Here is a 17,058-nt window from a genome sequence, read left to right as displayed (position 1 = left end):
TTTACATTTATACATGACCTGAATGCTATAAACATATTAAACAAACTTATAATCATTCTGAAAAGCGTGGTGTGCTCTGATTGGCCAACTATCCAGTGTGTTGTGATTGGCCAAAATACCTCAAGCGGAAATGTCACACCCCTTACCGTATTTTAAATATTAACTTTCAAAGCAATACTGCATAAAGGAATAAGTTATAAGGCTGTTATTGGTTTTATAACTAGTAACACGTCATCTCCATGACATATGACTTATAGTTTCATCAAAAATGCTGAAGTGACAATAACAAATCTGCATTCCCTTTTTGTGTATGCATTTAGGGTGTGTTTGGACCATCTTTCCATTGATCTTTGTAGATTTGCTGGTTTGAAGGAAGCATTGTAGGAATGTGTGAATCATTCTTACCATTTATAAAGAATATGTCTTTGCATTGGAAAGTCCACAAAGCTTATTAATGCACAAACGGCTTGTAACACTTGAACGTCAAAAGAAAACATAAAGCATCATGTGACCCCTTTTGTCATTCAATACATATATGTTGAGTGCTATTAAGCATCCTATGTTACAATGATGACTGCTTATTCCATGATTATTCTTTTTATAAAGATAACAACAGTGTTTTTTTTTTACTCTACAGGCTTTAATCGATGAGGACCGGTTGCTCTCCAGATTGGAGGTGATGGGGAATCAGTTGCAAGCGTATTCCAAAGTAAGGCTAATTTCGGCTTTGAGTGCTTCTAGAAATATCGTTCGTGTTCATGACTGTGTGCTGTTTCCTCAGAACCAAACAGAAGACGGTATCCGAAAGGAGCTTGTTGCCTTAACAGAGGACAAACATAATTATGAGACGACAGCCAAAGAGTCCCTGAGGCGGGTCCTTCAGGAGAAGATCGAAGTGGTCAGGAAGCTGTCTGAGGTCGAGGTAAAAACCTGATCCTTGTATTAAATGTATTAGATGAATAAAACTGATCATTTTGATCTTAAACGATGATTTTTAATAACCTGAGATTCCACAACACATCTGAATGATGACTTGAGAAAGGGAAAATATTCTTGGGATCACTTTCAGACTGTAAAAATCGTTTTATTTACGCTTTTGAATTGCATTATAGGTGCTGATATCAGTGATGATTTAGAAATTATTCTATTTTGCTGATCTGACACTCAAGAACTATTCATTAATGCACATTTTAAAGGGCCATGAAACCCCCTCGTTTCAGCAGGGTGTTTTCACACCTCTACTTTGGAAAAAGTCAGAAAAGTGGGCGTGTCCAGCTCTGTTTAGGGGGGGGAGGGGGTGGGGGGGTGTGGGGGGTCGGAGGACGAAAAGAGGGATGGTGTGGGAGTGTCTATTTGGGCGCGCTGAATTTCAGAGTCAAAACACACACACAGGGGAGAAAGGGACTGTGTTTACATGGACATATGTAGTCGAATTATTTGCCAAATTATTAAATGGTGGACTTTAACTGCAGTTTGGCTCTTTCATTCAGGGAATTCATTCATGCCCCTCGCGACAAACGAGATATTTGATTCGAGGAACTGCTCTTAGCGTGTATTTTTCATGCAATGTTTGATACCGCACGGCGAATGAGAAAAAAAAAAAACTCAGCATTTTCTGGAAACTTGGATGCACACGGCAGGTAGCGGTAGAAAGCCGCGTGTGTTATTCCGGTCACAAAATGCGGTGAAAATCCTACACCAGGTTATAGTTTGGTTGTAGTGCTAACATGTTTACACTCGGTGCAATAGTTAGTTCGATACGCATAAAATACGAACTGAATAAACAAAGAGCACTGTTCGCTCACTTACCAAATCATTAGAGACAGGACAATCACCAGCAACTAGAGCCGCGTCTTTATTAAGAGAAGACTACAAGCGAACCCGGATCTCAGCGTTTGCAGATGAGAACAGCTCTCAGGTAAACAATAATCCTCCTTAGACACGTAAGTTATTGTTGTCGCGCGTCGCGTACACTGAGTCCAGCTGTGCTCTCACAGAGAGAAAATGAAAACAACTTCACTGCAGCAAACTCTAAAAGCAACACTTCACGCTTGTTTTGCCAACACAACGTGGCGTCTCTGTCGTCTAAACACTGTGACAGTAATGAATATTAATGAAGTTGCACAATAGAGCGCGCTGATTGGTTTGAACCAAGCCTTACTCATGCATTAATGCAGCACACTGTAAGACGTAATAAGACACACTCTGGCACAGACGTCCAGTCTGCACGCTGGAATACACGCTATTATCTCATGACCGTGACGCAGCTTCAAAAATTAGTTTCAAACAGGAAGTACGAATTTGCTTGAAATAACGCAAAAACAACTAATTTACACTTTTTAGTGAAATATAGGTGTCCTAATAGTGTTTTTAGCAGACATACGACTGTCAACAGCTCAAAAAATGTGTTTTGGTATTTCGTGACCCTTTACGTCTTTGCGTAGGGATTTAACCATGGTAAAAGAGGTTTTAGACTTGCTCGGTGATATGCATCATCATTGGTCTGTTTTTGTCTTGCAGAGGAGTTTGAGTAACACAGAAGACGAGTGCACACACCTGAGAGAGATGAATGAACGCACACAGGAGGAGCTCAGAGAACTCGCCAACAAATACAACGGAGCCGTCAATGAAATCAAGGATCTGACAGAAAAGATCAAGGCATGTCTGTTGGTGAACATTAAACCTGACTTAATTAATTTTGATTCAGTTCAAGTTGACTTGTGCGTCGCTTTTCACAACTATTATTGTTCCATGTTATTACATTTAAGAACAAACACAGAAAAGGTGTTGTGTTTAGGGTGAACTCTACAGTTATCTACAGTGGCCGAGAAGTGCAAAACAGCATTAAAAAAAGTTTGAAACACTTTTACAAAGCTGGAGACAAATTTACATTTTGAAAAACATTTTTACCTGTCATCAGACACAATTACAGAGGAAAAACAATTTTACCAAGGACGAAACAAATTTACAATTTAGAAAACAAACGAACAAGACGCAAAACACTTTTACAAGTCCCGAAACAAATTTACAATTACAGATTTCTTACGGAAAGGGAATGTACCACATACCGGAAGTGACGTAGAATGTACCACACACCGATAGTGACGCGGGGGAAAGTTGTTGTTGGTGAGCGCGGTAAATTCGAGCTGTGGTGTACATGGCGTAAACAAAGTTTATGGTGACCGAACATGGACAGCGGTGTTTTGTCCGTTTTGTGGCAAACACATGAGCAGCTTAACGCAGTTTTGCTTTACGTGTGGTCGGTGTTTGGAGTTTATAAAGGACGCGGACCAGACGGAAACACCAGACATAATCCATCAATGTGTTCAATATTTTAACGAGATCCACTCGTACACTGTAATCGTGAACATGATGTCAAGTCTACACGGTGTAAACATCTGCTTGAGGACTCTTAACAGTAAACTAAATGAAGCCTGTGTTTTGGTTTATCTTGTGTCCGTGTTAACTGAGGCCCCTTTTCAGATGTGCAAACTAATGTTATCTACTATTTCAGATAGGCAGATTCGTCACTTTTTCACAGCAACAAAACATGCCCATTCCGAATAAAGAGTCTTATTACTTGTCAGTGTAAACATTATTGATTTTAATGTTTGTGTAGCAGAACAGTATATAACCAAAATGAATGTAATCATTATAGTTGACATGTCATCAACGGGATTCGAACCCAAGTCAAAAGGTTCTGCACGAGCATCAACCGACTTCTCTATCTAAGCTACTCGCGTCTACAGGTTGAGATCGGTTTTCCGTGTTTACATTTTTTCCATGTACCTGCATTTACATGTTTCTACACACTCTCATGCTGATATTTTCTCAGAATAGCTCTAATATGTTTTATCGCAGTTAGTCAAGCCATGATTTTTATAGTTGAAGACTTGTGGAAACCTGTCTACAAAGTCACACACGAGCTGGATATTATAGGGTATATGCCGAGCTAGTGCTGTTCCCATGCTGATACACTTCCGGTGACCTGTTATTGTGAACTTTTTTTCCATTTTATACGGTTCCTTATACAGCATCGATGTTGTAATGTCATTAAAATACATTCAGTTAAATAAACTTTAGCATTTATGTGGTTGCTCAAGCGTAAAACGAGACAAAAAGCTGTTTACTCGCACGCGCCCGTCAGAATCGGCAGGCTAACGCAGAAGCTCTGAATATACTGGGGTAAAATAAATGCTCATATTATAAAGATATGGCGGGGGAGATGTAATTTAATGCAGTGCTTCTTGTACAATCTGAGACCCACTTTAAATCGGATACCACTCAGCTAGTGGAGATCGTTCATTTTTAAAGAAAACAGACCTTAAACGCACCGGATTTTGCATTTGCATTCAATTCGCCGGAAACGCTTAACCCAGGTTACTAGCAAATTAAAAATCCTATTAGCATGCTTCGGCATATACCCCATTGATATTTTCTAGTGTGTGTGTTACATTCCGGGTCACTTCCGGTGTGTGGTACATTCCCTTTCCGTAAGAAATCTGTAATTGTAAATTTGTTTCGGGACTTGTAAAAGTGTTTTGCGTCTTGTTAGTTTGTTTTCTAAATTGTAAATTTGTTTCGTCCTTGGTAAAATTGTTTTTCCTCTGTAATTGTGTCTGATGACAGGTAAAAATGTTTTTCAAAATGTAAATTTGTCTCGAGCTTTGTAAAAGTGTTTCAAACTTTGTAATGTTGTTGTGCACTTCTCGGCCACCGTAGTTATCAAGCATAGTTACACATTACAATTTACTTCGTTCAGTTGGCGGAGGATAAACATGAGGAGCTCACACAGAAAGGCCTGAACGAGAAGAAGGAGCTGCAGATGCGGATCGAGGAGATGGAGGAGAAGGAGCAGGCGCTTCAGGCCCGAATCGAAGCTCTGCAGGCTGACAACGACTTCACCAATGAGAGACTGACAGCTTTGCAAGGTAAAACACGATGTCTGTTGTTGCTCGCGCTGGCTTGAAAACGCACACTTTCGTTTCTTGGTAACTACAAGGATGAGTGAGGTTGAGGAGGAGCATCTTTCAGCTTTTAATTTCTGGTCATCCCGAATGTTCTCGTTGTCACTTTGCAGTTCGGTTAGAGCAGCTGCAGGAGAAAAGCATAAAGGAAAACAACAGTTTAGGTGAGTTGGCGACGCATGTGTCTGCTAGTGTGCTGCTAACCTCGCATCTCCTCTGACTAATTCAGCATGGGAGCTCGCCTTCGGTTGCCTTGTTTTTCACCTTTATTTCTGTCCCTTCTTCTTTCTTTCTGTCTGGCTTTGCTTCTGTTTTGACCTGTTCTGTCTCGAAGGCCTTGATCTTCTGCATTGAGCATGTGTGTTTAAGTTTACACCACTGCATACAGTCTAGGAATGATATTTAAAGGGAACCCAGGGTATTAAAGGAGTGATGGTTCAGCTAAAAATGTGATTTTCTCACTATTTACTCATCCTTATGTGGTTTAAGAGTTTATGTTGTTCTGTTAAGCACAATAGAACGTATTTGGAAGAAACTGACAACCTGTAACCATTGACTTTCATACAACCCAAAATCAGAAAAGTTAGGACAGTACGTAAACCGAACATAAAGGAAGTGATTTCTAGATTTACTTTGACTTGTGTTGCAGACGATTTAACAAACATTATTTATTGTGTTCCTTATGATTTTCTTAGTTTTTTTTTCTTCTTTTAAAATAAACATTCCAATTCTGGTTCTTGCAACACATTTTACCTTTACCTAATTGTTACTCGTGTGAATAAGCACTGATTTGCCTGGGATTTCAGGCATTTGTCAGTGATTTCTCAACCTGCTGGCGATTCAAAATCAATGCAGTCTGAACTCAGCATTAAGCTTGCACTCTTGTCCTTTATCCACTGAAATTCCTTCAGACCCCTTGAATCTTTTAATTATGTTAGGCACTGTTGAAGGTGAAATATCTTAATGTCTTCCTATGTTTCTTTGAGGAACATTGTTTTTCATTCATTCATTCATTTTCTTGTCGGCTTAGTCGCTTTATTAATCCGGGGTCGCCACAGCAGAATGAACCGCCAACTTATCCAGCAAGTTTTTAAATCAGCGCATGCCCTTCCAGCCGCAACCCATCTCTGGGAAACATCCACACACACATTCACACACACACTCATACACTACGGGGAATTTAGCCAACCCAATTCACCTGTACCGCATGTCTTTGGACTGTGGGGGAAAACGGAGCACCCGGAGGGAACCCACGCGAAGGCAGGAAAAACATGCAAACTCCACACAGAAACCCCAACTGAGCCGAGGTTTGAGCCAGCGACCTTCTTGCTGTGAGGCGACAGCACTACCTACTGCGCCACTGCCTCGCCTACATTGTTTTTCAATGTTTCAGTTTTATCAAGTGTTTGTTGGCAAACTGGCGATCCTCGGCCCATCTTTGCTCCTAAAGCACTGGACCTTTATTGGATGCTACTTTTGTACCAAACAATAATTACAATCACCTGTTTCAGATCACATCATTAATCCAATTTACCTGATTACTAGACCTAAATTGCTCCTGTCGTAATTTTTTTGAAATGTGTTGCAAGAGTTAAGATTGAAATGCATGTTTATTTTAGAAAAAAAAACAATAAAAATCACACATTAAATAATGTTTATCATGTTGTCAGCATTGAAATACAAGCCAAAGTAAATTTAGAAATCATTAGCATATTCCATACTCTGCCAACCTTTTTTGATTTGGGGTTGTAAAACATACTATGGGAGTCAAATGTTTGCAGGTTTCCAGCTTTCTTCAGAACATCTTCTCTTATGTTTAACAGAATAATGTCAAATAGGTTTTACAGAGGCAGAGAATGAGTAAACAATGGCAGAATTTTAATTTTTGTGTGAACTGTTCTTTTAAGGAATACAAGCCTTAATACCCAGGACTCTCTACAAATTTGTCTCTCCCCATTTGGTCGTTTGTCACCAAGTTTTCCCTGTGAGCTTTTTTCACTTAGTATATATGAAGAAAGGTGTCTCTAAATCAGTTTTGCTGTCAACTGGTTGGCCTTTTTAGTTAGTTATTCTAGATGCTTTCAGGACTTTGACTCATTTTAATCTGCTACGTTGCTAATAATTGATTTAATGTCATTAGTCAGTGTTTAATTAGGCTTGGCACTAAACTCTGCCGGATTATCCATTGTGTCTTTTGTGGTTAGCACACAGCAGGGCATTACGCTTTGAAATGGAGCTCAAGAATTGCTTGGTGATTTATATTTCTCATGCAATAATATAAGAAGCAGCATCTCAGAAATGAAACTACTGATGTGGTGTGCCACACACCACAAACCTCCTGGCAGAAACACACCTCTCTCTGAGCATTTCTTTTTATAGTTGATTTTTATAAAATCTGCTGATATCAAGAATTATTAGGATAGAGTAAATGTGTTTTTTCCCAGTAAGAACTTTGTAGAGAAAATCAGCCTGTGCAAATCTGACACTGACTGAAAATTAAGACTTTTCTTTTATTTGGTGCCAGTATTTGTGCTTTTTAACCACCAGGGATGTGCATGTCAGTAAGATTTTTTACTGTAAGGCATAGTTGTACGCTACCTGACAAAAGTCTTGTTGTAGAAGCAACAATAATAACTTGACTTCTAGTTGATCATTTGGAAAAGTGGCAGAAAGTGGATTTTTTCAGATGAATCATCTGTTGATCTGCATCCCAATCATCACAAATACTGCAGAAGACCTACTGGAACCCACATGTACCCAAGATTCTCATAGAAATCAGTCAAGTTTGGTGAAGGAAAAATCATGGTTTGGGGTTATATTCAGTATGGGTGTGTGCGAGAGATCTGCAACATCAACAGCGTGAGGTATCAAGACATCTGTGCTGCCCATTACATTACAAACCACAGGAGAGGGACAATTCTCCAGCAGGATAGCGCTCCTTCTCATACTTCAGCCTCCACATCAAAGCTCCTGAAAGCAAAGGTCAAGGTGCTCCAGGATTGGCCAGACCAGTCACCAGACATGAACATTATTAAGCATGTCTGGGGTAAGATGGAGATTAAAAATGAACCCAACGACTCTTGATGAACTCTGGGAGTCCTGCAGGAATGCTTTCTTCACCATTCCAGATGACTTTATTAATCAGTGATTTGAGTCAGTGCAGAGTATGGATGCAGTCCTCCAAGCTCATGATGGAGTCAGACACAATATTCATTCTGTCTCCACTGCAGCAGGACTTTATATTCTATACTGGACATTATTTCTGTTCAGACACAAGACTTTTGTCTAAGCAAAGTCGGACCTTACTGTCCTGATGAAATATTTAAAAATCAAGGCATGATCATATTTTATTGTGGTCAAATAAGCGTCATCTAGAGGCCTTTGCCTTTCATATAAGCCACTTCTGACCCCAAATGATCAACTAGATGTCAAGTTATTATTTGTTGCTCCTAAAACTTGGATAGCCGACCAGATTTTTGTCAGGTAGTTGTATTGAGAGGTAACTGTTATAGTATTCAGCCTGATGGGAAAAACTTTCTCGGATGAATATTAGTTTTGTAAAAAACAAAAATAAAGTTATTTTTACTTCATTGCATTTGATAATTTTATGATTTTTTTTAATAAAAGGTTTTCTATGCGTGTACAGTAATGCACAATTTTGGAAAAAATTTATATTCAAATAAATTACAGGGTTTGGAGAAAACTGGAATTGCACCTTTTCTGATTAATAATAGTATTGTGGAATAAAAGTAATTTACATTTCTTTACATTGAAGTTTTTATCAAAAATGTTCACATTAGTGAATTCATTGTGAGTTCACATTATTGTATTATTAGATTAAGTAAACAGTGTTAACATTGTGGGTATGATCCTTTACTGTAAAATAAACAAAAAAATACAAAATATTAAAGATAATAACATAATTTTAGTTTAAAAATACTGATAATTGTCTTCTATTTTTTAGTTTTTAAATTATTGCTAAACGATAATTCACTCTTTAAAGGATATTTAAAATATTTTCAAAATATATTTAAAATATTTTCATACAAATTCATTATTTCAAAAACAAAATCATTTATTTTAAGAAAATAATGTCATTTTTATTTTTTACAAATTTGAAAATTACAATAGAAATATTTATGGCTTCCTTTGTTTTAAAAAGATTTTATTTAAAAGAATCCAAGCTTAATATAATTAATAACAAAAAATAAAATAAAACAATATATATTATTTTTAACTAATATTAATTTGCAGGGATCTGCTTAATGAGTTTAAAAAAAAGTATAAACTTAAGTGGAATACTATACAGAAACATAAATCTTGATTAGCATCAGACCTCAGTGTCCCAGTGGTGACCTGTAATTGACAGCTGTCAGTCATTGATGAGCAGCTCCGTGATTGGCTGCAGTCTACCATCTGTGTCCTTCTCCCGCCTTTTGCATCTCTGTTTGGTTTCGTCTCATAATGTGTCCTGTAGATCTGGCTTATGTTTTTAATTTCACCCGATGCCCCTCGACGTGGCATTTCTTCCATCTGCTGTTCATTTAATGGAGGGTTTTTCTTTCTTTGGTAGACCACTTTCTTTTAAAGAGTGGAGGAGACTGCACTTTAATCCAACAGTACATTGAGTGTCAATGTGAGTACACAGCATTCTTTCAAACGCCTTCCACAGCTGTACTAATGAACTATATTATTATTATTATTATTATTATTATTAATCGGCATTATTAACGCAGGGAGCAGTTATTTCTGTTTTACTTTTGTAGGTTTTTTTTACACTGAGTTGCAGAGCGCAGCTAATTTTATTTCTGGTGTTGTGGCAAAAATAATGAAATTAGTTTGATCAGTAGAAATTTGTGCTGTCAAAATATAAATGGTGATTAGTCCCATCCAAAAATGCTTGTATTGACATAATATATATATATATTTGTACTGTGCATATTTGTTTTCTGTGTATAAATGAGCAATATCACACGAATAGCAGTGAGATATGGCTGTATATTGGCCCTGGTGGGAGGCATGCGTTGATGCCTTAGTGTCTCACCAGTGATGATATACAGCCATATCGCACTGCTACTCATGTAATACTGCGTTATATATATTTTATATATCATGTGTATAAAAAAAAAAATCAAACACAGAGAGTCTAAAGGCTCTTTTGAATAAGGAACTACTTTCTTCCACCCTTCTTTCACATCTGCAGCTGACATCAGAAAGGCAGAATCCTTTACCAATCCATAAACGTCATTTCAGAACTAGTGTTTGAACGATTCTCTAGCGTAATGTCTAAATTGATGACAAAACAGGCGATTTTGCTCACATTTTAAGAATATAAGGACGAACGTGACATGATATGCTATCAGAGATTTCATAGTATTTCTCTCTTAACCCCAAAAAATCCAAAGCAATGCAAACACTAGCAGATTACTATGGTATAAATACAGCACTACAACATAAAAAGAGAGAGATCGACTTAGAATGTCACTTACTTGTTTTATAATGATTTAATCAGCTGAAGTTTGAAATGCGAAAAGAAAACGCAGTTTTTCTCTCTTAAGTACTTATGCGCTCTCTGACGCCATCTTGTGGCGCAGACATCATTACTCTGCTTAGTTTGACAGGCTGACGGCCGCCAGTCTCCGAAATTAAACCTATTTAAAATAGGCACTGTCCTTATAAATAAACTGCATAGTTGCAGTCTAAACCACTACATTCCCGCCTAAAAAGACTCAAAAGTATATTGTTGTCCAACAGCTGCAATATTTGTCCAAACTGTAGTGAGTTTATTGATCTGCTGTCGCTCCTTGTGGGTGTGTAATACACAAAGGTCAGCCAATCATATTCGAGAACCAGACAGAACTGTTTAATAAATGTAAATACACACACACGTGTGTGTGTGTGTGTACATGTGTATGTACATGTGTATATGTGTATATTTAAATTTTTTTTTTTAAATGATGTCTTATTAATTATATATAAATATGCAAATATTTTGGTTTTGTATTTTATGTTTTATTTCTGTATACACAATATTTATACCCAGCACACAAGCATTATGTAAATATAAATGTTTATTTTAGATACAATTAATCACGATTAATCATTTGACAGCACTAATTTATATCCATATTTGGTTAATCAGTATTATATTGCGAAGTGTTGTTGTAAATGTTGTTTTTAGAGTATTTTGCACCGTTAAATCTTTGTAAATAGCAATTCAAAATGGAATAAATTCCCTGTATTAATCAAATTCATAGATGACTTCCTCACGGTCTCACGATCATGAGTCATCATTTCTAGCTTTCTTTCAAAATGAATTTTCTCATTCAAAATGAATTAGGACCTTCAGTTATTTGTACATCAGACTAACTAGACTGATTAAAAATCATGAAATATGCCGAACTTGTATTGTAATAAAGTAATAAATAATATAATATTTATTGAGCAGTGTACCTAGGCTTGCTTGTGAGATTTGAAAGTGGTTAACATTTTTTAAAGCTCAAATAAATGCAACTTTTGCACATTGTTGTCAGGATGTTATATGCATATTTGAGTTATTTAGTGATTTGTAAACTTACTAATAGATGAAAATCTGGTAAAATGTTTTTCTGACTTTTTACAGCGGATTGTAATAGTATTGTTATTTGTGTGTGATTTGATTTATTCTTCATCATATGTTAGTTGTGGTTTGATCTTTCTGGAGTAAATTCAATTCAAGAGGGTGTTGTGTAGGAAAATACAGTATATACTGTGTAACAAAGTGGCCGTGAGTGCACTCAGGATTCAGTATCACAATTATTTGCTGTGTAATCAAGAATCTGTACGACTAGATTGGTTCATAAGCGCTCCCTGATATTCATATGATCTCTCAGTAGCGAAGTAAATATTCTTCCCCAAATGCGACATGGATTATTAATGAAAACACTCTGCATGCCGTCTGTTCTGACTTCACCTCCAGCTGACTTGGATTTTCTCTATTTTCTGGGATTTTCACTCTCACCAGCATGTGATTTGAGCTCTTGAGTTTCCACTGATGCTTTTCATGCCGTTTTTGCTTGGTTCTGTATGTATGGGAAATACTGCAAATGCAGTTTTGTTGCTGCTAATACTGAATTCAGTTCGGCTGCATCAGTGTCCTGTAATAACTGAGTAATAATGTTTTAATGACTGCGTTAGGGATTGTATACTGACATGGCACTTCTCTTTTTTTTAAACCAGCGGTGCGCCAGCTGAAGGAAGCTGTGGATTCTTCCATTAACAAGCTGTCCAACTTTGATGGTAAGAGAACAAATTTTGTTTTTATTATTAAAGAGCCCCTATTTTGCATTATCAAAGGTCATATTTTGATTTTGGGGGTCTCCAACAACAGGCTGATGTGCATACAAGGTCAAAAAACACTTTCATTATCTTATAATATGCATTTATTTCTAATTATCCCAGCGACTTCCATATGATTCGTTCAGTGATTCATTTGTTCCCAAACCCCTCTTTAGCGCGATGCAAATCTGTGCTGATTGGTCTGATGACCCAGTATATTGCGATAGGTCGACTGCATTTAGCGTGAGACAGAGAGAAAACCCCACCATGGCTTTTTAACAATTTTAAGTAGTCAAAGTGCAGAGTGTATGTGTGAACCTAATGCAGTAGTGCATTAAAGCAGTGCAGTTTAACCACTTCATTCTTAACCACGACACACATTCAGTGGCAAAAGCTGAACTATTCTTAAACTTGACCGCTGCATGTCTGTAGAAACAGCAGACTGTGGCCATAACAACTGAGGAAACAAGCCAGGTTCCAATCTAAAGTCTTGGTGTGAAAGCACGCTAACAATTATATATTCTTGCATCAAAAACAATATATATGGCAAACACAAATAAAAATATATATTAATAATAAAATTAATAAAATCATACATAAAATTACATTATAGATAAATGTAACACATATTAGGCTGTACAGCAATACAGAAAATATACTCCTTAGTTGTGCTTTCTTACAATCAGTGTTTAGTTAATATACTTTAAGTTAAAATGACGCCAGTGTTACCGGTTGAAACCTAAAGTGGGTAAAGGTATTGAATGTCATTCTCTGATTCCTGTATTTATATATTAATTAGGCATAAAAGTCCATAATAAGCTCTTAAGTTTGTTTTTATGTGGATGGGGATTTAAAACAAAAACAAAAAAAACTCCGGTCATAAAAGTACCGGTTTAGTGTGGACATTGCTTCAGTCAAACAATACTGCTCAAGTCATTTTTTTGGGATTTTATTCTGCAGAAGTCATCGATGCGCATCTTCAGAATAACCAGACGACAGTGGACAACAGCTTACCCAGTCCAGACAGACTTAAAGGTATTGTCACATTTCAGGCATTTTCATTTCAATTTGAATTTCTTTCTTGACCAAACCTTTACGTCACATTATGCTATGATGAAATCTGATGGCAATGAGGAGACAGTTTACACCAGCGGCCTCCATTTAAAATTGAATTAAACAACTCCACTCTCTGGGAGGCAGGAATGAACTTTAGTTATTTTTATCATCCTCAAAGATCATGACCTGGTCAGGGTCATTACTGTAATGAGCACTAATGAGATCAGCATTATTAGCTGTCTATTATTGCTCATGATAATACTCTAGTTCTATTGTGCCCAATAATACAAATGTAATGCATTTTTAGTGTTACCACTAATATGATAAGCAAAAAACATTTTAAATCAGTTCCACCTTAAAATAATAATGATAATAATAAAAATAATAAACCATTTGTTAACTTTCTTTTACAAAACTATTTCACCCAATAATACATTTATATATATATATATATATATATATATATATATATATATATATATATATATATATATATATATATATATATATATATATATATATAAATACATTTATATTTATTCATATAATAATAATAATAATATATATATATATATCACACATAAATAAATATATATATATATATATATATATATATATATATATATATATGTCATACATTTGAATTCTTGCACACTTTCATTTTATTTTTAAATTTACATCTTAACTTTTATTGAAAAAAAATGTGATAACAATTCAGATGATGCATTAATACTGGTGTAAAAAATATATTTCATTTTTTTAAACCTCAATTTACTCCTCATGGAAGCCACAGCAGCATTATTCTACTACTTTAGCACATGACTGCATGTCCCTTCTAAAGCCTGGGTCACTGAAATGACCATGTGTGGGCAATAACTTCCACCAGTCAGAACTACAGGGGGCTCATTCACTGCCAGCTATTGTAGATCATGAGTAATTGAGTCTGATATGTAAACACGCTCCTGATTAGACTGAAATATTGATGCAGACCGTCTGGTAAAAATTGTGATTGGTGTATAGTTGTTAATGTGGTTTGGAGTTACGGATGTGTCCCCCCCTGTTCTCTTCTAAGTGGTGTGTTCCGCTCTGCCTTTACAGAAAACCAAATAGACGCTAAAGAGTGTGATATGTCAGATACTCTGAGCCCCAGCAAGGAGAAAAGCAGTGACGACACTTCAGGTATGGAAGTGATTCTCAATGTATGAGTGGCTGTGTTTTGATTTCTGCTGTTCTTTATTTATTCCTCACACTTTCTACTTTTTTTTTTTAAAGCTTGTTTGGACATTCTTCTGAGCTTCTTTCATTTTTGTTTCTTTTGCTCTTTTTTGTTTTCCTTATATATTTTTTCTTATGTTTTTTCCTTTACTTTTTTTTCTTTCTCTCTTCTTTGATTTTTCTACTGTTTCTTTTCATTTGCTCCCATTCATCAGTTCTTTTTCTTTGTTTTTATTGTACTTTTTATCATTTCTTTCTTTCTTTCTTTCTTTTGTTTTTATTCTTGTACTTTTATCGTTGTCTTTCTATCTTTTCTTTCTTTTTTCTTTTCTCTTTCTCTTTTGTTTGTTTTTCTATTTTTTCTTTTTATTTGCTCTTTCTTGCATCGATGTTTTTCTTTATTTTTATTCTTGTTCTTTTTATCATTTTCTTTCTTTTTTTCTTTCTTTCTTTTTTTCTTTTTCTCTTTCTTTAGTTTTGTTTTTCTACGGTTTCGCTCTCTTTCATCTGTTTTTTATCTTTTGTTTTTATTCTTGTACTTTTCTTTCTTTCTCTCCTATTATTTAATTTTTCTTTCATAGTTTTTTTTTCATTTTTATTTTTTTTTCAGTCTAAGTCTTTCTTTTGCTCTTTTATTCTTTTTTCTTTCGCTTTTTTTACCTTTCACTCTCTTAACATTCCCTTTTCATAATCAGTTGAATGGACGTAATATTAAATGGAGGGATTGTTTACAAGTGTCAGAAATAACTCCATCTTCTTTTGTGTCAAATTAATGAAATGGTATCATCTGTGTGTTCATTTTCTACTGTTTTTCAACTCTTTTGATTGTTTTGTTTAGCTCTTTTATTTGAGTTATTAGAAAAACTATTTACCAAATTTGGTTTTATTTATAACATTTATAATGGGAGTAAAGTACAAGAACAAAAATGGAAAGCAAAATATACACTTACCAATTTTCTCGTAGGACAAGCAAGATTGGCCATTTTAAATCTCATACATGTCAAAATGATGGAGAAAACAACATTTTGCTCAGGAAATTTATACTAAAACTCTTTCTTTTGCTCTTTTATTCTCTTTTTTGTTTTGATCTTTTTTCTTTAACTCTTTCTTTCCTTTGTCCTTTTCTTTCTTTAATTTTTTTCATGATGTTATTGCTGTTTATTAACTTCCTCTTTTCCTTTTCTCCCTCTTTCCAGACGGACAGATGGACGAACAAGAGCTGAACGAGCCCCAGAACCGCGTTTCTCTTCTGAAAGGTAAAGCCTTCCTCCATTCTCCTGTGTCTAAGTTTTCATTCAGCTCTCCTGCTATTAGAAAGGCCAGTGCTGATGTGTGTGTGTGTTTTGGCTAAAGCGCAGTGTTAGTCAGTCTCTTTATCTGCACTCATTAGAGCTCAGTGGACTGGTATGCTGCACAACTGTGCAGCTTAACATGGGTCTGTTATTTCCCAGTGTGCCTATATAAGGTGTACATCAGCGGTAAGGTGTGAGCGGTGGGTTGGAGAACAGGTGTGTGTGCGCGTCATGCTGGTTTTTCTCCCTCCCTCAGATCTTTCCCCTCGTCCCATTTTATATTTCCCTCCGGAGGGCAGCGAGGGCTTTAAACCAATTACAGCCCAATTAGACACTGAGTGTTTCCCTGCGTCACGTACAGCTGCTGTTCAAAATCTGTCAGTCACATGGAACCGAATGCTGATTGGATCACGACGGGCTTTGAAGTGATGGAATGTATCAATTTTTAGAATTTCCGGAATTCTAAATATATTTAGTGTTCCATCGTCATGGTAACACTAATAGAATAGGTTTGAAATAGGCGTTCTATTATCATTTGCTGAACTTTATTTTTTTTCAAAAGTTGTTTGTTTGTTTCTGTTTGTCTGTCACAATCTTTAAGATGGTCAGGGAGAAGGAGAGTAACAATAATTTTGGGTGAAACACATAAGCAAACACACAATATCAACAAGTGAGGGACAAAATATCACGATTAACTAAATGCAATAAAGTGAGTTTTATTTACAAAAGATAGTGATAATAAGTGCAAAAAATGTATATATAAACAAAAACAAATATTTTCAAGAATATTTTGAAAATCACAGGCAACAAACAGGACACAATGTTCAAACGGGTTGATGGGAGAGTTGGAGAAATGAGACTCGGGCGGCGTCTAAAGCATGGTTTATACTTCTGCGTCAAGTGACCGGCGTAACCAACGCCGCATGGATCACGCGTATCTGCATTTATAATTCTGCGCGCTGTCTCTGTTGGTCTGCATTAACACTTCCAAAACGCTAGTTGGCAGTGAGGTGTTAATATGTCTCTGTGTCGAGTTTCTTCGCTGGTGTTTTGTTCTTTCTGATTGCTTGCGGGATGTACAAGTGGCGCAAACTCGCTCTTTATGAGGCAGGAACCGGCGAACTTGCAACAACTTTAACTATGAGGTAAACACAAAACAAAACTTTCCATCCGGAGCTCCTTCACGGGCTCCACAGTTGTAAACAGTCGCT

The 17,058-nt window shown here is 36.2% G+C and overlaps 1 protein-coding gene across 14 annotated transcripts in view; it reads left to right on the top strand.

Moving 5' to 3' along the window:
• slmapa (sarcolemma associated protein a) overlaps positions 1-17,058 on the top strand; it is a 103,084-nt gene that overhangs the window by 58,509 nt on the left and 27,517 nt on the right. For 5 of the 14 annotated variants that reach the window (XR_012386863.1, XM_005168062.6, XM_073916071.1 and 2 more), the window contains 9 exon segments: positions 638-709; positions 782-922; positions 2,521-2,658; positions 4,763-4,931; positions 5,081-5,131; positions 12,186-12,245; positions 13,245-13,319; positions 14,439-14,519; positions 15,752-15,811. Coding sequence is in view for 12 of the 14 variants with exons in the window: in XM_005168062.6 (XP_005168119.2) it covers positions 638-709; positions 782-922; positions 2,521-2,658; positions 4,763-4,931; positions 5,081-5,131; positions 12,186-12,245; positions 13,245-13,319; positions 14,439-14,519; positions 15,752-15,811 (847 nt within the window). In the remaining 2 variants the exon portion in view is untranslated. 14 annotated transcript variants of the gene reach the window in all.

Source organism: Danio rerio, chromosome 11, assembly GCF_049306965.1.
Source record: "Danio rerio strain Tuebingen ecotype United States chromosome 11, GRCz12tu, whole genome shotgun sequence".
NCBI classification, from domain to species: Eukaryota; Metazoa; Chordata; class Actinopteri; order Cypriniformes; family Danionidae; genus Danio; species Danio rerio.
The sequence above is the reverse complement of the archived record's forward strand: the minus strand, read 5'-3'. Positions and strand labels throughout refer to the sequence as shown.